The 27,018-nt window shown below is 41.1% G+C and overlaps 1 protein-coding gene across 1 annotated transcript in view; it reads right to left on the bottom strand.

The window, feature by feature from the left end:
- The window catches only part of LOC141759347 (uncharacterized), a 110,764-nt gene that overhangs the window by 64,368 nt on the left and 19,378 nt on the right, over nt 1–27,018 (bottom strand). Inside the window, exons 3-7 of the mRNA XM_074621341.1 lie at nt 26,544–26,614; nt 19,890–20,013; nt 18,160–18,339; nt 16,809–17,090; nt 9,449–9,532 (exon numbers count right to left, since the gene is read on the bottom strand). Of these exons, the coding sequence (XP_074477442.1) occupies nt 9,449–9,532; nt 16,809–17,090; nt 18,160–18,339; nt 19,890–20,013; nt 26,544–26,614 (741 nt within the window). The remainder of the gene's footprint in view (nt 1–9,448; nt 9,533–16,808; nt 17,091–18,159; nt 18,340–19,889; nt 20,014–26,543; nt 26,615–27,018) is intronic.

Below are 27,018 nucleotides of genomic sequence, written 5' to 3' on the forward strand. Positions count from 1 at the left end.
CCTGCCTTTACTTCATCCTTATCCACAACACATTATGACCAGAAACCATCACACACACTCATTTGTGTTTTTTGTCAGCGTGATCAAATATTTATTAACCCTTATATTTGCACAAAAGTTAACACTTTGCTATCCTATCACTGGGCTTTGTCCTACATCCAGACGTGTAACAACAACAGCTGCACTCTGGGTTTTCTTCTCTTGCATTGTTGTGCCTTCCCATCATCATATTACTCCACATCACCTGCTTGCATAGCCTGGAACCTCGCCCAGGAAACTGGGGGGGAAGTGGGAAGTGATTTGGAAAAATGAGGGCAATAAAAAAAAACACAGGGATGAATGGAGAGATGTGATATAGGGTAATATGCTAACCCAATCAGCAGGCTGCTGTTTGCCGACAGTATAATCAACATATCGGCCTAATGTCATTACAGCTATATGAGAAATAATATTGCGTGAAATGATATTGCGCGTGCACGCCTGCGTGGCGCACGCATGGACGAGCTCACCCACGTCCAGATGTATGTACCATTTTTCTGGCACACACACATGATAACACAAAGATGCAAAATTCAACATGCATGCACACACTGCAAAAAATTGCACTATTCTAGTGTGAAGATTTTCAGTTTTGCTTTCCTTATAATGTCAAAGAGAGAAAGAAAGAAAAGAAAGATGAGAAGATTCCACTTGTTCAGGATGATTAATTGATTGATTAGCTTATGATTGATATTGATTAGATAAAAATGTAGCATTATTTCACCCCACTGACAATTTATTTCATTTGTTTTAAGATTTTAAGAAGTAAATCAGATGTTTCTTAAAGATCCGTTAAAATCAATATTTTACACTTTACGTGCACGCACACACACACACAAAGAAATCTGCATGTTCGTGCGCGCGCAGACTGCCCACCGGCTCTGACACAAGAGGATAATAGTTAGTGTGTGGCTTCCATATCCTGAATGCATGAGGCCGCTGATGGCCTCTATTGATGGACACTGGCGTGAAGCCATCACTCAAGTTATGGAGCTTTAATTGGAGACAGCATAAAACGATAAACCAAGAAACATGCATGGCTGAACAGCCCAATGTAAACCATTAATCATAGCGCGGGCAAAGACAAGTGGCCGCCACATACACACGCGCATGCAGACACACGCAAGAGGGTGCACGCAGTTGCAGAAGCTCACACACACACACACACACACACATGCTGCCTTTGCACCACACCTTGCATTTGTGTGCATATTTGCACACACACATATACGGAGCGTGGCAGAGACAAGTGTCCCAGTCACATATTCTCATGATAGATGACCCATTTAACTTTGATTTCTGAGAGAAATGAGCTCGCCAGCGATACAGGGTTACCACACACACACACACACACACACACACACACACTTACCGATTCATAATACACACACATAGATACTATACATGGGCTATACATACTGTATATGAACTCACAGTGTACATTCAGTTTATATGTAAATAACAGCTTGCATTATTTTGCAGACACGTGTATTCATGCCCTCTCTCCGGTGCTCTCGAACGCACAGGCGCACACACACGGTGCCTACTTATTTGCATGAGAAGGGTTATAATATGGGGATGATTTGTGATGCAAGCAATCAGAAGTGAAGTAATTCATCAGTGGCGGTGTCTGACACACATCTCCAACGGTCATAAATACAAATCTACAGGCACACGCACACATACACATACACCTGCTTGTAAAATCTGCACAATCCCACAGAGGAGAAGATAAATCAGCTAAAAAGTTGGCATGAAGAGCAAGACCGTTAATAACGCAAACCCACACAAATGTGCTCTCACACACACACAGCACATCCTCCACAAATATTTGGAATATAATACACTGACAGACACATGATATGTTTTAGGAAAGTTGGATTCTACGTAGGCCTCTTCACATCTGTAAAGCCTGGGAAAGTAACCGGTGTCAATATGAGTTTGTTTTAAAAAAATTTTTGTTTGTTATGCACTTCTAAAGTGTTTTTACAGTGTGTATTACATCTTTTTATATAAATATTAGGGCTGTCAATCGATTCAAATGTTTAATCGTGATTAATCACATGATTGTCCATAGTTAATCGATTAATCGCAAATTAATCACACAATTTTTATCGGTTCAAAATGCACCTTAAAGGCAGATTTGTCAAGTATTTAATACTCTTATCAACAGGGCAGTGGGCAAATATGCTTGCTTTATGCAAATGTGTGTATATATTCATTATTGGAAATCAATTAACAACATAAAACAATGACAAATATTGTCCAGAAACCCTCACAGGTACTGCATTTAGCATAAAAAATATGCTCAAATCATAACATTGGCAAGCTCAAGCCCAACAGGCAACAACAGCTGTCAGTGTGTCAGTGTGCTGACTTGACTATGATTTGCCCCGAACTGCATGTGATTATCATAAAGTGGGCATGTCTGTAAAGGAGGAGACTCGTGGGTACCCAGAGAACCCATTTTCATTCACATATCTTGAGGTCAGAGGTCAAGGAACCCCTTTGAAAATGGCCATGTCAGTTTTTCATCGCCAACATTTAGTGTAAGTTTGGAGCGTTATTTAGCCTCCTTCGCAACAAACTACTATGACATTGTTGGTACCAATGGATTCCTTAGGTTATCTTGTTTCATATGATAACATTATATTCACTCTAGCTTTAAAACTGAGCCCACTACAATCTAAAAATCGCAAGTTGCGTTCATGCGTTAAAGAAATTAGGAGCATTAAAACAAATCTGCGTTAACACGTTATTATCATGTTAACTTTGACAGCCCTACTTTTTATACAACTAAATCTGACTTGACTTGTTTGTTATATTGCTTGACTACTGTATATTATGAATAGTGACTTTCAAATATGCAAGTCGGCAGTGCCATCTCATCTAGACTTAACGCAGGATTGAAAAAAAATATGAAATGCGAGCTAAAAGAAAGGCGGCCTGAAAATAATTAAGAGACGAGAACATATTACCCGTACATTATGTCTGTGACAACATGTCACCAAAGTGTTCAATAAAAGCAGGGGAATCCTCTAAAAGATGCAGAACTAGGTAAGGATAGAGATAGAGGATAGAGACCTGTTTATTAGCATTTGGAGCAGATAGAGATATCATTGATTCAGAGAGGAGAGGCTGATGTGAGGAATTTCTCACAAAGATGCAATCTCACATTAAAAAGGATGAGAAGTGACTGCAGCTCTGACTGGAGTGAGAAGGTTATTCGTCCAATGGGAACCGAGCAGAGGAGCTCAGAAAAACTCAAGGTCTCAGTGTCAATGGGTTAAACAAATCCGTAGGCTGACAAGGAACCAGAGCAAGAGAAAACCGAAATTACAAGCATTCTTGTTCTTTTCTGTCTGTACTGTGTCTTTATGTTTTTGTGCAGCTGCTGCCAAATACAAAAGCATTTCTGTTCCAGCTTTAGTTCTGGGAGCAATTAATTTCTGCAAACTGATAATGTTGTAATCCAGTCCTTTTCTCATTTGGTCCTTGATTGCAAATGTTAACACCCCAAAACAAACTGCTCCCCACCAAAGCTACCGTCCGGTGACATATGAGACAGTGTTGATATTTAGACAGATGGATGGCGCATTAGAAGGATAAAAAAAACAACTTCCAAATACACACAAACGCGTACAACACACGCGCGCACACACGCGTTCCATACAGCGGTTGCAGCCCCTCAGCGCTCCTCTGTCCTCACATGCTTGGTTTCCCCATCTAATTGCTGCCATTCGTCAGTGTGTGTGTGTGTGTGTGTGTGTGTGTGTGTGTGATGCCAAGTGCTCCTGTACTTTGTGTTTTGTGTGCTTCTTTTGTGATTCTGTCACTGTGCATTTACAAACAACTGTGGTGAAAAGAGAGAAAGTAACATAGAATCAGACAGACAGGTAAGAATGGGAAGGAGGAGAAAGACGGAAAGACGTGGAGACAGAGAAACACACACACACACACACACACACACACACACACTCACATTCACAGAGCTGTCACAGTGCCATAGGGCACACTAAACCTGTCAGCATTTAAACTTGCTGGCTTGTACTCTGGCTTGCCAAGTGGAATTAGTCTCACATAATATGCCAGCATCTTTATCGAAAACAACAAACACCTGCTTTAGTTATACTATATAAATATTAAGGCTGTCAATCAATTCAAATATTTAATCGGGATTAATCGCATGTTTGTCCATAGTTAATAGCGACAACTTGCAAATTTTTTAACTGTTCAAAATGTACCTTAAAGGGAGATTTGTCAAGTATTTAATACTCTTATCAACATGGGAGTGGACAAATATGCTTGCTTTATGCAAAAGAATGTATATATTTATTATTGGAAATCAATTAACAACACAAAATAATGACAAATATTAGCATTTTAGCCACTCTTCCTACAGTGCAGAATCTAGGGATGTGAGCGTAAGCGTACAGAAAAGCAGTTAAATATCAGGCAATAAGTGTGTGTCAAAAAACAAAAACAAAACAAAGAATCCACGTCGTTGATCATCGGTACAGACTCTTCCAAATGATTCTTCAGCATGGAGCAAATCAAAACTCTAAGTGCAAGAAACAAGTTAATTGCAACCTAACTTGACTTCCATACATCTGATACTGACATGTAAACAAATGAGAGTGATTGCACTCTTTTGGGCAATCATGAAAGTGTGACTGTGCTGATGAATCAACCCGTTTATGTTATGTGTGGCCAGTGTGTGTGTGTGTGTGTGTGTGTTTAATAAGAAGGTCCGTATTATTACTTTTTTTTTTTCTTTCACATGTGCTTGTGTGTGTGTCTATGTGTGTGTGTGTGTGTGTGTGTGTGTTCAACATGATAATTTGTCAGTTTATGTTGTGAGGGGGGCTAAACAGATAAGCAATCCACAGCTCAATCCTTCATCCTGCTCTGATTATAAATCAGCTGGAGCTCTCAGAAGCAATCAGCAAGAGCAATCTGCAGCCGGCACAGACACCTTATCAATCAGAGGGGACCATCACACTGTCACACACACATAAACTAAAGAAATACACACTCCCATATTCGTACACGTACACACACCCGTAGACACAAAGACAGGTATATGCCGCAATTGTAATTCTACATCCCCACCCTGCAGCCTCGTTCCTCCTTTTTTTAAAACTTCCTTCTTCTCTTTTCTCTTTTTTTTTCTGTCTTGTGGATCACAGAGTCGCAACAAGAGTTTCATCCAGCTGGCTGCCTGGCGGCCACGGAGCTGCGCGGAGCAAGGCACATCACTCCTAATTACAGTCTGATATTAATAACAGAGAAAAATATTAATCTTGGAGGTAAACACTAAGCCGCTTAAAGGAAAATTGCAAATAAATCAGATTATCTTATAGGAATATCCTCCGAATGGGCCGAGGGGGTAATGAGAAACCTGGGCCCAACCCCTCTCTCTCTCTCTCTCTCTCTCTCCGTCATTTCCCACTCCCCATTCTCCTGCAGGATTGAAAAAGGTGTGACAGTGTGTACGTGTGTGTTTGTGAGCACATCTGTGTATTTATAAAGCTGCAGTGGCGACCCCCCCCCCCCTTTCCTCCCTCTCTTTCTGCTGCTGTATTCATTTTTCACCTCCAATTTTATTTTTTCATCAGTCGGGGGGGCGCCGCCGAGCAGATTCAATTAGGTTCTGTGATTGGGCCGCTGGCATTCAGCGGGGTCATGGAAAGGTTAAAGAATTCAGTGGCACAAACATGATTATGGCTCTGTAGCATTTGATCAAAAGTAAGGTTTGTCACGGGCTAAAAGTGGAGCCCCCTCTGTTTCTTGAACTGGGACCACCGGTTTGGTTTTTGGCTGGAGTGCGATGTGAGAGCTGGTGTTGGTTTAGTTCCATTGGATGGTAATTACATGCTGAAGATGCTGGATATGCAGCAGGCATGGAGAGATATACAGAGATATGCACCAGTGTATGTGCGTGCACAGGTGTGGCATGCTGCTACAAGAGAGAGCATGGAAACACACAAATATATGTTCACAGAAACATCCACTCTCTCTCTCTCACACACACACACACACATTCGGGGAGTAGCAGAGTAATAAAGCCCACCCTTGCAGTGAAATTAAAGCTAGTCAATGACACCGCGTGCTGAGCACACACTAAATCATTTTTATACCCAGATGAAACAGCCAACATAATACCAGCTCTGCACATGTATCCAATATCACCTGGAGACTATGAAAAAACAACAACAACAGAAAAACCCCAAAACAACTAATCAAATATCATATTGGATGTGTCAGATCCATGTCAGAACAAGAGATTGATACTAAATATAGGAAATATGGTACAATAACAGTGTGGGATCTTTTTATATTCAAAATGGCCAAGCAGAGAGCACATTATGAGATATTGGATTGATAAACAGGCTGGGAAGCTGTTGTTCGGTGAGTATAATAGAACAATAACGTTGCTCCTGGGTTAGCGAAAGATTGCATTATGATTTTAATGTGTTTTACAGACACAAGCCCTTCACCGAGAGGAAATTATGTCAATAAATAAGCAGCCTCGCGTTTTAAAACAAAAGGGAATCGCAGTCAATGAAAGAAAACGTGCAAATATAGAATGGTGTTTGGTTACTATCAAATATCTTACACAACACGGCGACGCATGCACATCATCAAGGCACATTGTGAGCTCAGGAATATAAGATTATGTCTGTTTTTAAACAAAACTTCATGGACAAATCTATATTTTACATATTATCATTCCTATATGTTTGTTGCTGCACCCAATTCAACTGTTATCAGGTCATTAAGTAGGCGTTGTCGGTCGCTATAAGCACCATAAATGTGGCTCAATAGGGGCCTACTACACCTACTACATTGTTAAAGTGAAAGCGAAACTTAATAGCAACTTGTTCTAACAAGTAAAAATGCACGAAATGTTATGTTTTGAACACAAACAAAAGGGCTTCTTTAGGTTTAGGCAACAAAAACTACAACTTTTTTTTAGGTTTGGGTAACAAAAACAGTTAGTTTTAGGCAACGGTCGCTAGAGGTCGCTGTCGTCTTCCTTATTTCGGTGATCTTTCATGTGAATAGATGATAAAACCTACAATTGGGTGTAATAGGCCCCTATTAAGCCACATCTATGGTGCTTCTAGCGACCGATAACGCCTATTTAATGGCCTGATAACAGTCCAATTGGCTATTTTTTATAGGTTAATCTCTGAAAGTTAAATAGTAAAAACTGAATCGAACAATACCACAAAAGTTTTAACACTTTAGGCAGTTAATATGTGAAATCTTTGATGGTCAATATCTCTGAGCTACACTGCTCCATGGTTACAATGTACCCACATCCATGCGTGTTTGCACACACATTTCTTTCCACTCGCACCTGAATTTGCCAACGAGCAGATTCACTGTGACAGTGCACGTCAATCATCTCATTTTGGGAGCGCCTGTCAATCATCTCCTTCCCTCCAATCACCGGAAGCCACAGGGAGCTTTCCCCATCTGCCACTTCAGGTGTGGAACACCAGCCAGACGCAACCAGTCAATAGAGCTGTTTGGCACTCCAGTCCCTCGCTGCGGCCTAATTGCCGGTGCAACCCTCAAATATGTCCTACACTTCCCCAATTCTTGTGAACCACCCCCCCCCCCCCCCGACTAAGCAATCCCCATTCCATACTCAAGATGGGTATTTACATGCCCCACACCGCGGAGAGCAAACAAGCTCATTTAAAAGTTCACATGCTAATGTGTGACATTTAATCCAAACTTTACACGGGGAAAAGGACACGCAACAATAGATTTTGATTCCTTTCTTGTCCGTGAATCTCATCATCTTTCGCCTTCCATATTTATGAGTCGCAAAAGGCGGGACACCTTAGAGGGGAGTGAGGGGAAGGGACGGGGAGTTTACTATTTGGAAATTGGACTGGTTAGTGATATTTGCACTCTATGTTGATATTGTTGATATGCACAAATTACTCACTGTTCTTCTTATTTGAAGCCACGTGGCAGAAATCCACTAAAAAGTAGCCCACTTTGCATGTAGCCTTTGTGGTATTTAATTATTACCACAATCTTATCCTTTTATTATCAACTTTGAATGTCTGCAGACTCATTTTCAGCTGGCGAGTGTCGCTTTCACCATCTGACGTGACAACTGTCTGCAGTATCAGCTGTGGCTAATTAATGTAGTTAATCCCATGAGTTGGCCAAACCGCAAAGTGAAACTCTTAGCAGTCGTCTGGTAAATGTACTCTGAAAGGCAGTGTCTGCACGCTCGGCCTAAGACAATTTCCTAGAGATACACCACTCTGGATCGTTTGATATTTCAGAGTGGAAAGAATGGAAAGTGGAAAAAAACAGAAAGGCAGCCAAAGGGGTTGCGGTTGGGAAGAGTCGTGTGTGTGTGTGTGCGTGCGTGTGTGTGTGCGTGTGTGTTTGTCTCCGGCTGAATTTTTGGTTTCACTGGCTAACAGCCACATGCACTGCATATTATATTCCTATGCAGATTTGTGTTTAATCACATTTTATTTTAGTGTTGAGTATCAGGGCTTATTTTGTTTTTGAAATCCTCACTCCTGGGTCACGTCAATGATCACTTGCAGTAGGTATAGAGAGGCAAAGTTCCTCCCTTCCGGTGGACCCCATGGGACCTTATTTCAGAAAAAAATATGTACGGTAGTCAACGGCAAGAGACAAATATTTTTTTGATCCCATTTGATTTAGGGCCATGAATCACACATATGATGTTTGTCAATTTAAAAGATAAGTTTGCAAGTCAAGAAAGTAACAGTTTTGTCGTAGAGTTGTCGTAGTATCATCTAGTTTTGTCTCAAACCGCTCAATGAACTACATCTCTCGTCTCAAACTTAGCTATGTTCCACGCACAAATGAAACGTCAGCTTACCTGATCTGTTTTATCCACCAACTCCTGGTCTTTTTATCAGCCGGGAAGCAAAGGAACGAGCAAGACCTGTTGCTGATGTGGGTGCATCCCAGTACGAAACACACATTCATCGTAGATTCAGCGAGAGAGACGTGGCATAATTCAAACGGGATCAAAACAAATATTTGTCTCTTGCTGTTGACTACTGCTCATATTTATTCCAAAATAAGGTCCCATGGTGGTCCACCGGAAGGGGTGGGACTTCGCCTCTCTATTGCTGTTGTATACATTTTATTTTGTAATTTATTTATCCCTTGGATGTGTTCAAAGCAAAAAGATAAGATCAAACTACTCTGATCCCCATGGGGAAACTGGGCCTTATGAGGCCAGATGATGAATTTCCATTGCATTTATAATTTATATTGGACCGTGGTGTGGTCAAGCTAAAGGTGAGAGAGGAATCTAAACCACACTACACAACTAAATGAATGTAAGGACAGTGACACACATGAATGCAGTGTGTTGTGTTTTTTTCCATACCTCAGAGAGAAGCATCTCCTCCTTCTGGTGAGACTCTGACAGCTTCCTGTTCTGTCGCTGCACCTGCTTCCTGCTGACCGCCAACTACAGAGAGACAGAGAGTGTGTGATGGGGAAACGGCTCAATAATAATAATGATAATAATAATAATAATGATAAGAAAAACTGTCCTGAATTTGATATACTGTATGTTTTTGTCACATTTCAGGCACTTGAGGTTCAAAAAGTGGAACAAAAACAAATGGAAGTTAATGAAACAGCAATGGGTCAAATGAAGAGAAAGAAATAAAGAAACAGATGGACCTACGGTGTGATTTTTTGTGAGTGCCAAGGAAAAAGCTTTGTGATGTACAAATAGTCAGGTTCTTTCTCTCTCTTTCTGTCTCTCTCGCTCTCTCTCTCTCTCAAACACACACACTTACACGCACCCACACAGATCGACCAGGACAGGCCAGGGATGAGCACACCCCATCTGATCTGTGGCCCGTTCATTCATTAGACCCATGCTCTCCCCTATTGATTTCAGCTTAAATAATGAGAAAGCTTATCCAAAAATCTTTAGCATTTGGGCTCCAACTTAAGGGAATCGATGGGGCCATTTCCCATTTTGAACAGCACATACGCAGGGGTTTTATGTACGGCGAACGGGACAAATCCAGATGCTGATAAATCAATAGGCCTTTTTGTCGATGGACAGGCACGCTTGCACGCACACATGCATGCATAACATGGACACACATGGCTGATAAATGGTATTTTTGAGGCAATTAAAGTGAGCTGTAAACATATGAAGGCCAATCAATTGGCCAGTGAGGTCTATTATCAAGGCTTTAACACTGATTTAGAAGGGGCTTTAAGGAGCGAGCAGCTTTAAGTGTGCCACAGTCACTTATGCAGATCAGCAGCAGCTAGAGACCTGCACAGATCAGTGGTGCACTGTGCTAAGCCGCTCACGCAACAAGATAGTATACATGTCACCGCTACAGAGCCTCAAAACTGCTGCATAGGGGGAAAGGTGTGAGAGAAGAAAATGTGCTTCTAAGGGACTTTAAAAGCCCTTTTTTTTCTTTATTGGCATATATTTTGGGCTGTCAAAGTCAACGCGTTAACGCAAATTAGTTTTAACGCCACTAATTCCTTTAACACATGAACGCAAGTTGCAGTTTTTAGGTTGTAGCAGGCTCAGCTTTAAAACTACAGTGCATATGGAATGGTATCTTATGAAACTACAAAATCGAAGGAATCCATTGGCACCAATCTTGTCGAAAATGAGGCTAAATAACGCTCCAAACTTAACCTAATTTTTGCAAGGAAAATCTGGCATGGCCATTTGCAAAGGGCTCCCTTGACCTTTGACCTCAAGATATGTGAATGAAAATAGGTTTTCTATGGGTACCCACGAGTCTCCCCCCCTTTACAGACATGCCCACTTTATGATAATCACATGCAGTTTTGGGGCAAGTCATAGTCAAGTCAGCACACTGACACACTGACAGCTGTTGTTGCCTGTTGGGTTGCAGTTTGCCATGTTCTGGACAATATTTGTCATTGTTTTTTTATTGTTAATTGATTTCCAATCATAAATATATACATACATTTGCATAATGCAGCATATTTGCCCACTCCCATGTTCATAAGAGTTTTAAATACCTGACAAATCTCTCTTTAAGGTATGATTAATTTGCAATTAATCATGATTAACTATAGACAATCATGTGATTAATCGTAATTAAATATTTTATATCCAAAAGTTCCATTATTCAACCAAACCTGATATAGAAAAAAACACTTTTAGCCAATATTGCAGCAAAATATCTATAAAATCAAACCTTTGTAAACAAACAACATGGTCAGACATGGTGCCAAAATTAACTCCCTCTCAGCCATAGGCATTGTTGAATTGTATGATTTATTCTCTCCCTACTTCATTTTTTTCTTAAATTGCAGTTTGCATCTAGGTGAAATAATGAGAGGGGAGGGGAGGAGGTGCGCGGTGGACAATTCTATTTTAGAAAGGGGTAGACAAGCTTGTTAGGAGGGAAAACGAATACATCAGTGCTGTCCAGCCTCCAGGCTTTCCCCCCCACTGCTTCCACTTTGCTAAAGGTGAGACGCGTGTGTTAGCAAAGCTAACCTACAGACAACATTTCCCTGAGGTAATTGGTTCCGCATTAATATTCATTTGATTCTGTATTCGGCGGCTACATCGAGCCTCTCTGCTTTGATGCTCTGTGCCTAGGTCCCCTCGCCCGCCACACAATGTTAACCCTGTAACTATGAGTTCAGATAAACACAGCGCACTTTTTGTGCTTCTTTCTGAAATACTACAGTGATATAACTAAAAAACCCTCCTCCCCTTCATAGTGTGTTACTTTTGTCTCTGGTTTCTCTCACTTTGACTCGTACAACGTGTCTTTTCATACCACTGTTTCTAGTCTGATCTGGTGCGTGTGCATGTGTGCTGCTGAGGCATGACATTTCAATTGTGCGTCCAATCAAATTGGCAGAGAGGCAGTAAGGAAGGTTGGGGAGTGATGAAGGGTGCGGGGGTGTTCCGAGGGTTGCCGACCAACCGTTACCATGGTGAACCACTTCTGTCAAAACCACCAAGGTCACAACTGCTGACCTGCCGTGTTATGGGACTTCTGAATAGCAAACTGTATACGGACATGAGAATTTATCTTTGTTCTTTGTTCTTTTTTCCTTTACACACTTCGCCCCTTGTTTTCTGCGTTGCTTTTTTTCTTTCTTTCTTTCTTTCTCTGATCATCTTTGTTTATCTCTCTCTCTTTTTCTGTTTTTCTTTCTCTCTCTGCGTATCACCACATTTCTTTCATATGGCCCTTCTCTCTTTCTTTCATATTTAAGACTGACTAATTGTACCATTATGAGGCCTGTGGTGTTGCTGAATACATTATGTATGGCCTGCGCTGGCAGTGAGTCTGAACACGGCCTGTTTTGAGTCATTATAATTCCGTTTGCCAACACACAGCCATTGTGCTAGTCTGGGGTTAGGGGAGATGGTATGATAAAATATTGAGGGCGAGCAAGGCAGCTGCAGATGCTAGCTGTCATGTGTGAGCGAATGAATGTTATGACAAGCATGTTTAAACATTCATGCGGGGAGGAGAGTTTAGGAGGGCTTTTCATTAACACCAATATGTCTTCGTCTCCCCGGCGCAGACGCTGCTGGTGTTAGCATGACAACAACAGGGAGGAGAGGAATTAACATCTTGAGAGGAAACTGTCACACGTACAGAGAGGTAGAAAAACAAGCAGGCGCACACACAACGTACGCATTTCTACATTGGCTGAGTACTCTGAGTACTGCCGCGCATCGAACATGAAAACAGTGAAATTGACACTCCACTTTCAAACTCTTAACAGACAGCGAGAGACAACACTCTCTTGTTTACCAGAACAACTATCTGAAAGTGTAACGCCGTGTTCTGAGCTGATCAAATAGCTCACAGTAGAACTGAGCAACGCATTCAAATAGGAAGAAACGGGAGTGCAGTGGGTTCTCACATCAACCACAACAATGACATAATAGAAATGATTTTTCAAAAGGGAAGAATAAGGATGTGGGAGGTTTCTAGGCCAAACTTACATCACCCACCATGCTGTTTGGCTGTCAAGAGATTTGACCTGGTAGCAACGGCGCAATCTCTTGACAGTTTCTGGAGACTAGAGAGAAGAGGAGCTATTTGTGGCATTTGTTGGGAGCAGAGCAATGGCCAATCTGTTTGCATAACCTTGACAAAGATAAAGAGACGCTTTAACAGCGCTGTGGTAAATGGGTGAACACTGTCCATGTGAGAAAAAAAAAAAAATCATATCCGAGGTATCTGTGTAGTGTAACAGAGCTCGACATCATTATTCTGGTACTGTGGCATGTTATTATGGAAGAGGTATACACATTTTAGCTCACTAAAACTCCATCAAATGGAGTGCAAAATCAATACCTATGCTGATGATCTCCTGAAGTCAAATCGTGGCGAAGAAGGAGCATCAAGCATTCTCAACATAAGTGGCTTTGACTTGCAAAACGTGTTTGCATAACATGAGCTTTGGATAATGTCATAAATGGCTTTAAACGCTGCAAGGTGCATTAACAATACGCACAGTCATCGCTTTTTACCCACACCTTGACGCAAACATTTTTGAATTAATCTAGTTTCCACTGGTCAAGCAATTCCATTTTGATATTCAAATTTTGGCGTGTACGCGTGCCAGTGTGTGCACGCTCGTGCAAGACTGATCTAATCAGTCTTAAATCAGTTAATAAGCCAAGGACACAGAGGAGATGACTCAGCTGATGTGAGCACGAGCTAATATTAGCATCTCGCCCCCCCGTTTTCGAGACCTGCGCCGCACATAGTAGCATCCAGTGTTTGGTCTTCCCATTACAAAAGTGCAGGCTTTGGACGTTAAGCCCCGCAGTTTAGCTCGCCACGGTGAATTCCATTAGCACATTAGCGAAGGTGCCGTGACCTAATGCTAATGTTGGGCGCATTGGCCTTTAATACCTTAGTCGTTTTTTTTTTTTAAAACACCGTAATCAATTTTGAGAGTAAACTGTTTCTAAAAGAGAAAAACTAAGGGTAACCCAAACACATGACAAATAAATTGATGACATTGTGTTTTAATTGTAGCTCTCCCACTGTCAGCCATACAAACCAAACCAGAGGAGCAAAACTAATTATCATTTATAAGCTCCACGTGATAAACTGCAGGCCTAAATGTGGCAAACGCAGGTGCACAAGCACGTGCCACAGAGGCAAACAGATACAAACATGAACACCCAATAAATACAAGTGTGCACACAGAAACTATTAATTAAAAGCCAGAGCGTGGAGTTGACTCGGGGTAGGCGGTGCATTTGCGACACCACAAATCTAGGAGACTTCCTGTAAGACATAAATCTGTTGTGTTCTCCCTCTCTCTCTGTTGCATAGGCACAACAAAGACAGTCTTGTCTGGGTGTCTCCCTCCCTCTTCACTCTCCTCGCCATTCATTAGAAGCACAAGGAGCTGTGGTCAAGTTCAAAGGAAATCTACATTCTCTCTCTCTTTCACTCAGTCACTCATTCATTCCCCCTCTGTCTTCTTCTTTCTGGTTTGCTCTCACTTGTACTCTCTCTCTCTTTCTGTCCCTCTCCAAGTCTCTCTCTTTCCCTCTCCTCTCTAAACACTGTCTCTTCCACACGGCCCGGATAATGAGTGGCGAAGCTAAACGAGAGGAAACACGGCTCACTATTAGGATGGGAATGCTGACTGAAGGTTTTAAATAAACGGAGAGAACTCGGGGCCAAATTGTATTTCCAAGGACATAAACTAATGGAACAGGCAGACATTCCCTGAACAAATACACACTCTGTTTAAACTACTATAATAGTTGTAAAAATATACAATGTCCATGTGGATCTAACTGAGACACAGACTGGCAGAAGGCAGACAGAATAAAATGCATTTATCCTCACATATGCATGTAGAAAACCGCTGTTTACAAGAATTCAATACCACTTATTGCCTCGGTGTGGAAAGCCTATTACCTCGCATTCAAAAGCAGAACAATAAGGACATGAGAAAAACATAAATGCTTGTCTCTGTCATTGAAAACTAATTAGGCAAATGTGTTTTCTTAAGTGTCTCCGATATGCTCTCAGGCATAGAAATCCACACCCACGTATAAACACACAGAGGAGCCTCACTCTATGAGGTTAATTGGGTTATCTAGGCTGATTAGCATAACTAATTAGGATGCTTGTTAACGGATAAGAATTATTTATTCAATTAGCGCTCTGTGTGTGTGTACGTATGAAGCTGTGCATGTGTACAGATCCCCCCTTCAACGCTGGCACAAGTTCAAATGAAAATGAAGCAAAGCTAAGTAGGCATGAAGTGAGACCTGCTTGTGTGTGTGTGTGTGTGTGTGTTCATTTATCTATTCTACACACAGATGCTCACCATCAGGTGCCAGACACCCCACACCCTTTCACCCCCATGCCAACACACACACAGCAGGCATGCCATGTTGTAGCTCTTAAATCCCTAATCATCATCATTAGGCGTCTGTTTAGCATAATTAGCATTGTTAAGCAGATGAGCTGAGCCGAGTCAGGCTGTGCCAGTCACAGCGGATGACATATGTCACCCTCCCGGCACCTTTACAGGCTGCTGAAGAGGCTACTTGTGCCCATCAGGTGGGTTTATTATGGCACATTTGCATGCTTTCACTGATTGCCGATGGATAATGTAGCAGCTGATGTTCCCAGCGCATTCTGACGCAACATGTGTGAAAATGTCCAAAGGGGTGATTTCATTTTTTTTTTTGAGGGCAAACAGCTCGTAAAAAAGTGACACAGCTCTCGCAGTTATATCAGTTAATGGAACAACACGGAGCTCATTTCGCCAATTTATTCATTCGGTGTTTGCAAACGCAGACGCTGCCTTTTGTTTGTGATGCTTAACGCGCGCTTCGAGCCGACAGTAAACACGAAAAAAGCAAATCAACAACACTCCTCTAGTCGTCGGCTCACGAGTGAAAACTCACAAACACACTCTCCAACACTCACAAATAACCAGAGAGGGAAAATGAAAGAGAGAGAAAGAGAGAGGGAGCGCTACATTTACTGAAATTAAACATTTTCTCATCAGCCTGAGGGTGCAGCAGGCCCACTAATGTATTATTCATCCCCACTTCACAAAGGAACATTAATCAATTATGAAGATATGAGGATCTTAAAGTATAGAGGAGAGACGAAGAGCGGCCCGCTCGTATTAATATGCGGCCGCAATCGTGTGCTGCCCCCACCAACCCCCCACCCCCTTGCTCCTCAAATCAATATTTTGCAGATTAATTTGGAGCGGTTGTGGCGAGATGGCAGGATGGAAGGAAGGAGGGGATGTGGGGGTGGAGGAGAGGAGAGAGTGTCTGAGGTCTGAATTAAGGTGAAGTGTTTTGTCGTTTTTTGTGTTTTTTCTTTTTTTACAAGTGCGCGTACATGCATGCCTGCTGTCTTCTGTAGTGCTGGAAGTAGACATACTAAAACAGCTCAATTAAGAAAAACTACATCATAAAAAATGTGAATAAAAGTTGACACTATATTAGGGCCTGAAGACAAAAATGTACAAATGGAAGTTCAAAAGAGGAGAGGCTATTTTAAACATGCAAATTAGATTTTTAATTGAACGATTCGAGTCATCTTTTAATTTGCGGATGAAGGTGTATAACTGTGTGATATTTCGACTTGAGTTTGTGATGAGGAAAAAAGCATCAATTCAATAATTTAAATGGAGGGAACACAATGAAGAGGTTTGATGGTTAGATACAATACTTAGTACTTTTATAAACTCACCTCAGAATTCAGAATAGCCGCCTTCTCAGCCCACTTTTTAACAGCTTGAGCATGGGCCTCCTCAACGCCCCTCTTCCGCTCTTCCTCCCTCTTCTTTTCCTCCGCCACTCTCTTCACCCAATCCTCCTCTCTCTTCTGTTGCTCCTGCCTCTTCCACTCCTCTGCTTTTTGATGCTCCTTTTCACATTTGCGTCTCAGTTCGTCTTCTCTTTGCCTCCATTCCTCCTCTTTCCTCTTCAGCTCCTCCTGAAGCTCCCTCGCCCTCACACTCAGCTTGGAGAGCTAAAAAGTCAGACAGGAAAAAAAAAAGCAGAAATGTGCAGGCAGTCACATCTCACATCTGTAAAACAAATGAAGTACCAGTTACTTAATGTCAAAACTAATCTGAAACACCATGAGGCCCATTGCAAGGCAGCATCCTGTAAGAAAGCTAAGTGTTGTGTTTACTTACATACACATACATATTGGCATGGGAAACACATGTTTACATTGCCAAAGCAAATGTGAACTAAAAACTAAATTTTGCCCTCTCTCTAGTTTCCATGGTGGTGAGGAGGTCGTGTTGCTCAGCCTCTATTTCTTTGGCGACGACTGGAAGGTGCTTGACGTCCTCCTGGATCCACCCCTTCATAAATGTTCACATTATATGTATAATTTTTTTGACATACGGATTGTCTATGTTGTATTTTCATTATGTAGTTACTCCGTACACACAACATCTATTGTCCGTACTGGAAGAGGGAACCTCTTCCTGAGGTTTCTTTGTGAATTGAGGAATGAAATTTCTGATTTTGTGATAATGGGCTATACAAATAAAATTGACTTGACTATTTTCCATGTACAGTATCTACTGTGAATGTGGAAGTACCTGTGTGCAAATAGGAATCCTAAAATCATCCAAATATTTACTCAAGTACTGTATAGTTTTGAGGTACTTGTACTTAACTTAGTATTTCCATTTTATGCTGCTTTATACCTACATACTACTCCACTACATTTATTTTACAGATGTACTTTCGAGTTATTTTTCAGGTCAAGATTTAGCATAAAAACATTATGTGTATATAATAAATATAATATAATAACATATCAGTCATTTTACGGCAGAATAAGTACTTTTACTTTTGATACTATATAGCATATTTTGCTGGTAATATTTATTTACAGTACATTTATTTACTTTACTTAAATATGATTTTAAATGCACTACTCAAATACAACAAACACACAATGGAGTATTTCTTACGTTGGTGTATTAGCACTTTTACTAAGTAAAAGTACCAATACAACAACGTAAGTATCTGGATACTTCTTCCACAACTGCAACGCATGCACGTGAGCCTCAACCCACCTGAGCGCGTGTGTCATCTCCCTCTTGTTGCAGCAGCTCAACGTTAGCCTGCAGTTTGGTGGTGCAGACGTCTTTCTCAGCGATCTCCTTCATGTTGTCTTTCTGGATCCGCTGCAGACACGAGAGCTCGCTCTGCAGGTGCACCAGCCTCTCACTACTTTCCAGCACCTGTGTTGCACTCTGGGCCACGAAGGAGTTTAAACGTTAAAGATTCTTTCAAAAGGAAGACATTTATTTTCAGTGAGTGTGACTAACTATCTTTGTGTGTGTGTGTTTCAGAAATGTTGTCGATTACTTCTTCACAAATGCAATAATCTTAAACTATTTAAAAAAAATTTTTATATAAATTGTTAATATCTCATTTTAAAGAGAATAGAATTATGGAAGATTGCCATATAATTTATTAAAATATTTATATTTAGTCACTTTCAAGTAAAATAACAGTTTGTGTCTTAAACTAGGCTCATGTTTATTAGTTATTTATGAGGTCAGACTGCACAGAGGAGACCCAGGGTCAAGCAGAGGATGATGGTATGTGTTATGTAAATGACACACTGCAACCATGTTAGTAATTCATATATCATTACAGATGAAAACCTTCTACACTGACAAATTCAAAGGAAATACATGTATACAGTTTGTTTTAATTGGGCCTCATAGAGTAGGTGTCAGATTCTGGGAATGTATTCAGTTACAGTATACAAGAGAAACTGGCTTATTGCTAACAAACAAAGATGCAATCATCTTTATTAAGGCTGTGTGTGTGTGAGAGTCTCTGCCAACAGATCTCTCCGCGCATCTGCATTGCAGACGTACCAGTTAAACGGAAACACCAGCAGAATGAAAAGCTATATCAACATTTGTTGAAAAGATGATTAACAGAACAAGCTCCAGTTACTCCGCTTGCTTCTCTTATGCTCTGCAATCACACAAACCACTAATTAGCGGCAGTGCAAATTAATGAGTCAACTCACAAGCAGCATAAACAAACAGTAACCAGCCAACACACACATAAACAACCAACAAGCCCCGGGTTTACCACAAGCACAAATATGTGTGTGCGTGCATGTGTGTGTTCATTTCTGCAAGCCTGTGTGTATTTACGTGCGCCTTAACCGTAAGCCACAGAAGACAGTAAAACAGCAGTGGGTATAATTTAGTGACACCCTGTAAGGAGGTGTGGGAAGGCCGTAAAAAACTCTCCCTTTTAATCCCGGCCGGCGACGCCATGTTTGTTACCCAGGGCTCTGAGATATGCCGGTAATTCATCACACACGCCTTGGCTTCCTGTTAAACCTGGCTGCACATGGAGCGCTCCCAGCACAGCTGCCAAACCAATATCGTAAAAAAAAAAAAGAAAGACTTCTCCTCCTCTCAGACAGGCTTCTAAACAATAACAAGCACGCTGCAAAAAAAAAAAAAAAAATCACCTTAACAAGTCATGTAATTGTGTAGGCAGTCTTAGAACTGTGGTGGGGGAAAAAATCTGCTGAAATGATAAGATGTAGTTTCTTTGTTTACATTGCAGGCTTACTTATTTTAGGAACAACAGTATGTAGGTGTATGCAATGTACTGTATTCAATTAAATTAGAGAAACAGAGGAAAGATTTCTTAACCAATAGGCAGAGGTTTAAAAGGCTGGACAACATCCTGATGACATTTTTTGTGGTGTAATCCTGAAGTTCATCCTTTATAATAAGCTCAATTCAGGACAAATCAAGTTGATTACCTTTTGCTTCTGCTGGAGATTCTCTCCGAGCTCCTTCTCCAGATCGCAGATGACCATGTCCTTGGTTTGCAACTGGATTTGCAGGTCTTCTAACTCCGATGCAATCTGGATCAAGGAACCAGTACTAAAGCACAAAGACACAGAGAAAAGGAGGGAGAGGAATTACAAGAAAAGCAGGGGAAATTATAGCATCACTGCACAAGTAACGTAATACTATATAAGTTGCTGATATATTCACTGGTACAATTTCCAGTATATGTATTGGATATGTTAAGAATGTGATCTTAATTACAGAACTGAAAGCCTAAGTATCATAATATGATCTAAACACAGCATATGGCCACGTATATATCGTTGTTTTCAAGGCCAGTCTTGTTACTGTATTAAAATGACAATCCACACTGAACCTTGATGGTTAATTAAGATGTTTTAATTAATTAATGTAAAGCTCTCTAACGTGAAATAATAAATAAATAATCTGCTATGTGAACAGCATGCAGTGTGTATCCAGTGTAATATGTGATTCATGAAAAAAAAATCTAATTCAAAAGCAGCAAAGAGATGCTGAGCCTGGTGAAATTTGTGCTAGGTGACAGCAACTGGAGCTGATATGCGTCTGTGTGTGTGCGTGTGTCTGTGTGTGTGTGTGTGTGTGTGTGTGTGTGTGTGTGTGTGTGTGTGTGTGTGTGTGTGTGTGTGTGTGTGTGTTCCCAGCGGTGAGAATATGTTAACTCTGCCCAGACACCTTCTGAGTCACCAGTGACAGCTGTCACACACCCAAGATGGAAGGAGAGGAAAAAAAGGAAAAGAGAACACATCACACGGCGCTGTGCGGTACTCTTCACAAACACACAGTGCACGTGCAGGCAAACACACACACACACACACACACACACACACACACAATTTCATATTTACCAGCCTCATGAGAGGAGTTATTCTGATGAAACTTTGCGCAGATTAAAAATGTTAAACTCACATTTGATCAAGCGTGTCTACACGTTCGCACCAAGCAGGGAAGGAAAGGCAAGATTTGACAAAAGTGACATGTGAGTGGATCGAGAGCGCTGAGAGTTAAATCTTTCACTTCAGGAAAAACAAAAAAATACTTTTCAGTCAAATGGAGTAAAAGCCACAGAGGAGAGTGAACAAACTGTCTTTAGATTATAGTCGGTTTCTGTGTCTAGAGGAGAATGGGAACTTGATTTTTTTTTTATTCCACTCTAACTACAGAGTTCCTTTGTTATGAATTATCACTTTGCTGAGCATTTCACTAAGAAAATCTGTTTAAAAAAAGAACGTACAAAAAAACGTGTGTACTCCAGAAGCCTTTATAGGTGAATAAATGTGTAGACAAAGACAATCTTCCCCTAAATATATGCACAAATATCAATCCTCAACTTTTACAAAAGGATAAAACCTTCTACAGTTGCATTATAACATGTTTTTTCTTATTATTTTAGGGCCCTTTTAGATGGAGTGGAAAAAGCTTGGTCTGTTTATTAGCATTTTCAAAACTTATTTCCCTGTCGGTTCGGTGGAAAAACACTTAAATCACCCCAAATTTAGGAGAGATTCTTTAGAGACGAATGGCCTGAAATGGGAACAAGTTGAAAATCGAAAAGAGAATGAAAAATAACTGCAGCCAATTTCATCCTTATTTCCACCTGCACAGTGGGTTTAGAGTGCTGTGTGTACGAGTGTGTACATGTGTGCTACAGAAAACACTCGCTAGCTGAGATAAGGAACATCATTTTGTCTTCGCCAAGTATTCTTTTTAAAAAACGCACAAATGCACCAAGCTAATATGTAGTCAACAATGATTAAAAAATAGAAGAAAATAAGAATACATTGTATTACTTAATGGTACATAAGGTTCTATTTTCTAGTAGAGGTCGTATTTTATAGTGTTTGGCTTCTTTTTGGGAAGATAAATATGCAAACATGCAACACATTCTGACCTGCAACAAGTCAAAATGCAAATTTATTCGTGCCGTTCGATGTGTGCGTGCATGTGCGTGCACATTAGCTCATGATTATGCATGTAACAAATGAGGCTATATGATTTACTATATTGTTCTATACAATAAAGCAGTTGTGCTAAACAAATGACACAATGTCAAACCAACTGATGAACAGGGAATTCCTATTTAGAGCCCTAAGTGTTGTTATGATTACTGCGTGGACAGAGAGAGCAGGGCGAGTGAATGTGACGAGTGTGTGTGTGTGTGTGTGTGTGTGTGTGTGTGTGTGTGTGTGTGTGTGTGTGTGCATGTCACCGTGAGTGTGTGTGATATTAAAGCAGCCTCTCGATATCTCAAGCTGTCACTCAGGCCTATTAGGCAAGGCTAACAAAATTAGTCATGAATATGCAGTAATAACATGCAAATTGCCACTCCTTCCCCCTGCCCTGTGTGTGTGTGTGTGTGCGTGTGCGTGTGCGTGTGTGTGTGTGTGTGTGTGTGTGTGTGTGTGTTTGCCCTCAGGGCTATAGACATTGGCTCTGTAAACCCAATTCTTTCTACATCATTACAGCAACAAGACATAATTCATAAGAATAACATAAACATGCATGTAGCCTGGCATACATGCACAAGCACACGCACACATGCATGCATGCACACACACATGGGACACAGGTCCCCGACGCTGCCCTCGACACATGCCAGGGCTAATATACTGCAGGTCGTTGTTAACCACTTTTATGTCGAGAAAAGCGTTTTAAGATTTCCAGTGCCACATTAAATGCTTCAAACACACACACTCACGTTTGTGCACGTGCGTACACAAACATGTAGATCGTCTGTTGCCTCCGTGTCCCCAGGGTGATGTTTGACACAGCCTGGGTGCTGCCACAGCAATTAACCTCCCTGTTAATGAGAAGAGCTCTGTCAAGCAGCCAGATGGCACCGCCTGGCATGTTGCCATGCACACACACACACACACACACACACACATTCACAGACATGCACGTATACACGTATGCGCACACACACACCGTCCTGTCTCCCCCTGCTGTACACCTAACTGTTGCTGGTTGTCAGTGCCCCTCATCCCTCCCTTAGGCACCCTCCTCTCCCTCATCACTTCTCTCCTGCATTGTCTTCTATGGCTCTCCCTCCTCTCCCTCCCTCCTCTCCCTCCCTCCATCTCTGGCAGCTGCTTATCCATGCAGCACTGCAGATGTCACAACTCACCAGCTGGGAAAACAGCAGGGGAGGAGAAGAGAGGAGAAGGTTTGAGAGGAGAGGAGAGGAGAGGAGAGGAGAGAAGAGGAGAGGAGGAGTTTGTTGCATCTTCATATTTGACAGAGAAGCAACCAACTGGATGAAGATTTATAGGTTTATACATGATTGATTGATTGATTGATTGATTGATTGATTGATTAAGGCATCAGTTGTGTGTTCAGATTTGTGACTTTTTATTACAGATTGTAGGAATTGTTAGAAATTGTTTGTGCAGTCAGTTGTATCATTATGAAATTTACGTATAAATCTATTTATGAAAGTGTGTGTTTGGGTAAATGTGTACGTGTGTGTGTGTGTGTGTGTGTGTGTGTGTGTGTGTGTGTGTGTGTGTGTGTGTGTGTGTGTGTGTGTGTGTGTGTGTGCGCGTGTGTGTGTGTGTTAATGAGCGTGGCACTTGGCCGGGGCACGGCCCGCTGTGTATGCCTGTCTGCATGTCCACACAGCAGCCCACCAGGCCCGCGTATTGATCAGTTAGCTTGGCCTAATAGGAGAAGAGGAGCCTGACCTGGGAAAGTCAATATGGAGAAAAAGAGACATATCCTCCTCCCCGTCCTGAGAGAGAGAGAAAGAAAGAGAGAGAGAGAGAGGGGAGAGATAGAGACCGAGATAGAAAGTAATGTGCATCCACTACTGTCCTTGCGAAAGAAGAAAACGGTCAGGGAAGAGTCGAGAGACTGTCGGATAAACAGCAGGACAATAGAAAAACAAGCAAAGCCATGAGGAACATATTAATGGAACAATAATGAACCTCCGGTCTCCTAAGCTTAAATATCTTATCACTTTTGTTAACAAAGAAAAGTTTGGAGTTGAATTAGAGCAGTTACGCTGAGGGATACTGCCGGAGTGTGAAATAAGTTAAGTTCCTACCTTTCCCAAATGAGAATCAGGATATTCTGTCAAAGCTTTTCTTTTCTTTTTTTACCTAACTAACTTCCAGCATTTGACTGCTTTTGGCAAAGGAAAACAGCACTCAAGTTAACTCAAGTGTAAAAAACTCTGCAGGAGATTATACTAAGGGAAAATAATTAAAAAATTGGAGGGAGATGGGAAATAAAAAAACTGACACCCACTCACACATCAATACATCGATAGATCAATGTGTGTGTGAGTGTGTGTGTGTGTGTGTGTGTGTTCTGTGCACCATTTCAGCAGAAATATATAAATAAAGCTGTAGATAAACAAAAAACCAGAGGAAATGGAAAAGTAGATAAAAGACTTAGGTTTCACCATGCACACACACACACACACACACACACACACACACCTGGCTGAGTGATGCTACCCTGGAGGGTGGCTTCAATCTGATGTGTTTAATGTTGACGCTGGTGGCAAGAAACACACACACTCACCCACTGTTTCAACCTGCCTGTCATTTCATTTCATGAGACCTGATTTACTCATTTCATTTTTTTTTTATTATTATTATTATATGTGCAGCCATTTAAAACGCTCAAGGTGTGATGCAAATCCCCGCGTCTCTGACAGCGAGTACGCTGACTGAGGATCCATCACGCCCTTCAGTGCCTTTCGCGGGAACGGCAAAGAAACCCCGTACAGCCGCAAACTCAGTTGTGCCACATTGTGCCAGACCACCGATTCCTGCTTCGCTCGTTGCTTTAATTGGCTGCACTGCGGGCTGTCAAACTACTGTCTGGTTACCATATTTGGATGTGTTCTTAGTTTTCATATGACAGCTTCTGAAAAAACAATATTGACTGCAATATTATCCCTATGTCTGGAAATCAATTGATTTATTTCGTGTAATCGCACTTAACATTACAATGTCAACTTCCGGAATGTAGTATTTGACAGAAATCTATATGTTGTCAGTCATGCTGTTCTCATACACCGTTCGTAGTTAAACCTATGAAAATGAATGCACTGTAATTCGTTTATATCCCACAAAATCATATGTAATCCACGTTATTGTTAACCAGGAAGTATATAAAGCGAGAAATGCCACGAAGGGAGGAGGTCGGGGCGCAGGAGACCGGTGTTTCCGTGTAAAACCAGAAGTCAACGTTAATTTATTTGTCACGTAACTTCTGTACTTAAGTTATGCCACTTTCGGAGTTATTTTAACCCAAACCACGATCTCTTCCTAAACCTAACTTAAGTAGTTTTTATCACATCATTTCTGTACTTAAGTTACACCACTTCCACAGTTTTGTAACCCAAACCACGATCTCTTCCTAAACCTAACTTAAGTAGTTTTTGTCACGTAATTTCCGTACTTAAGTTACGTCACTTCCGGTGTTATTTTAACCCAAACCATCATCTTTTCTCCAATCTAACTTAAGTAGTTTTTGTCACATACATTCCGTACTTAAGTTGCGCCACTTTCGGAGTTATTTTAACCCAAACCACAACCTTTCTTAAACCTAACTTAAGTAGTTTTTGTCACGTAACTATCGTACTTAAGCTACGCCACCTATGGTTTTATGTTATACCAAACCACAATCTTTTCTAAACCTAAGTAGTTTCTTTGCCTAAACCTAACAAAGTCGATCTTTTCCAAAACCAAACTAACCTAAACTAAACCTAACTTGTTGCCTAAGCCTTGTGGTCTCCTGTGAAGACGGGAGTTTATTTTGAAAAGACGAGAGGAAATTGACACGAGCGTCACGCGTTGCTGGACATTCGTAGGAAAACGCAACAAAAATGATGAATAACTTTTCATAAGATATGATACGAATCAGTACAAGACACCAATGGAAAGTTGGTGTGAAGAAGTCGTATTAAAGTGCATGGTGAATTGATTTCAATGTTTTATTTGCTGGATAGTTTTGACTGACAAAAACAGGATGTGCTCAGATTGACACCGGGTAACTGTAGCTTCAGCAAACGATGGGGATTACTGGAACTCAAGTCATATTAATATCAAACCTCTCCCTGGTCTGGTGAGTCCAGGTGTCTAGCTCACAATGGAAAAATCTGGAATAGGTACATATGTATGAGCAGGACGATTTAGATTCAGAAAATGCTCCTTTCATTAGTTTTGTCAAAATGTGTGAAAACTTAAAATAAAAAATCTGTCTTTCCAGAAAGGTCTAAAGTAGAAACAGAACAAGTCTTTAGGGGCCTTGGAGCGCTGCATGGTGGGAAATATCATATGGGGATTTGCATATTGCCATGGGGACAGTGGTGTTCCAGCGACTCCCCGAGGAGCTCAACCTCCCTGAGGAGAGACAGAGTCCCTGAGGCCAACTCCGTTACCTCTCTCTACACTGGGGGACCTGTGTATGTGTGTGTGGTCGATTCATGAAGTTATTATAAAGAAGTTATTAAGAGTAAACTTTTCCTGGGGAAAAAAAAAGGCCTTGTTGATGAGGAGGTAAGCTGAATAACTAGTAATCATTAGAAGTCAGCCATACAGCACGTCTAGCTATAACTAGGCTATACATACCTGTGTGGGATGTGAGCCGCAGGTCCAACAAGCTCATCCAGCAACAAAGTCCTCAGATCAGCCTCAGACACCTGGGAGAGATAGAAAATGGCATACAGATTATTTAGTCACATGTGCAGCAATGATTATTCATTTTGTTATGGAGACTATGTAATGTACAGCTTTAAGTATGGAGCCCAAGTAATATAATCTACGTTATATAATGGTATAAAGGGGGGAAAATATACTCTACACTTGCTTTTCTGAAATAAAACTTACTCTGACATACTCAAGGAGTGTTACATTTTCACACTTACACAACTTTGACTTCTACTTATTAATTAGACATTGCTCAATAGAGGAAAATATTTTTGTTAAAAGTGATTTTCTCAAGTGCTGTAAGCTGTGATGAAGTTTGACAGTGCGGATTACAGGTGTGAAGTATGTCGCCCCGGACTAATTGCTTGGAATTTGCATCTTGCTGACCATGGCAACA

Source organism: Sebastes fasciatus, chromosome 21 (genome assembly GCF_043250625.1).
Source record: "Sebastes fasciatus isolate fSebFas1 chromosome 21, fSebFas1.pri, whole genome shotgun sequence".
In the NCBI taxonomy this organism is placed as follows: domain Eukaryota; kingdom Metazoa; phylum Chordata; class Actinopteri; order Perciformes; family Sebastidae; genus Sebastes; species Sebastes fasciatus.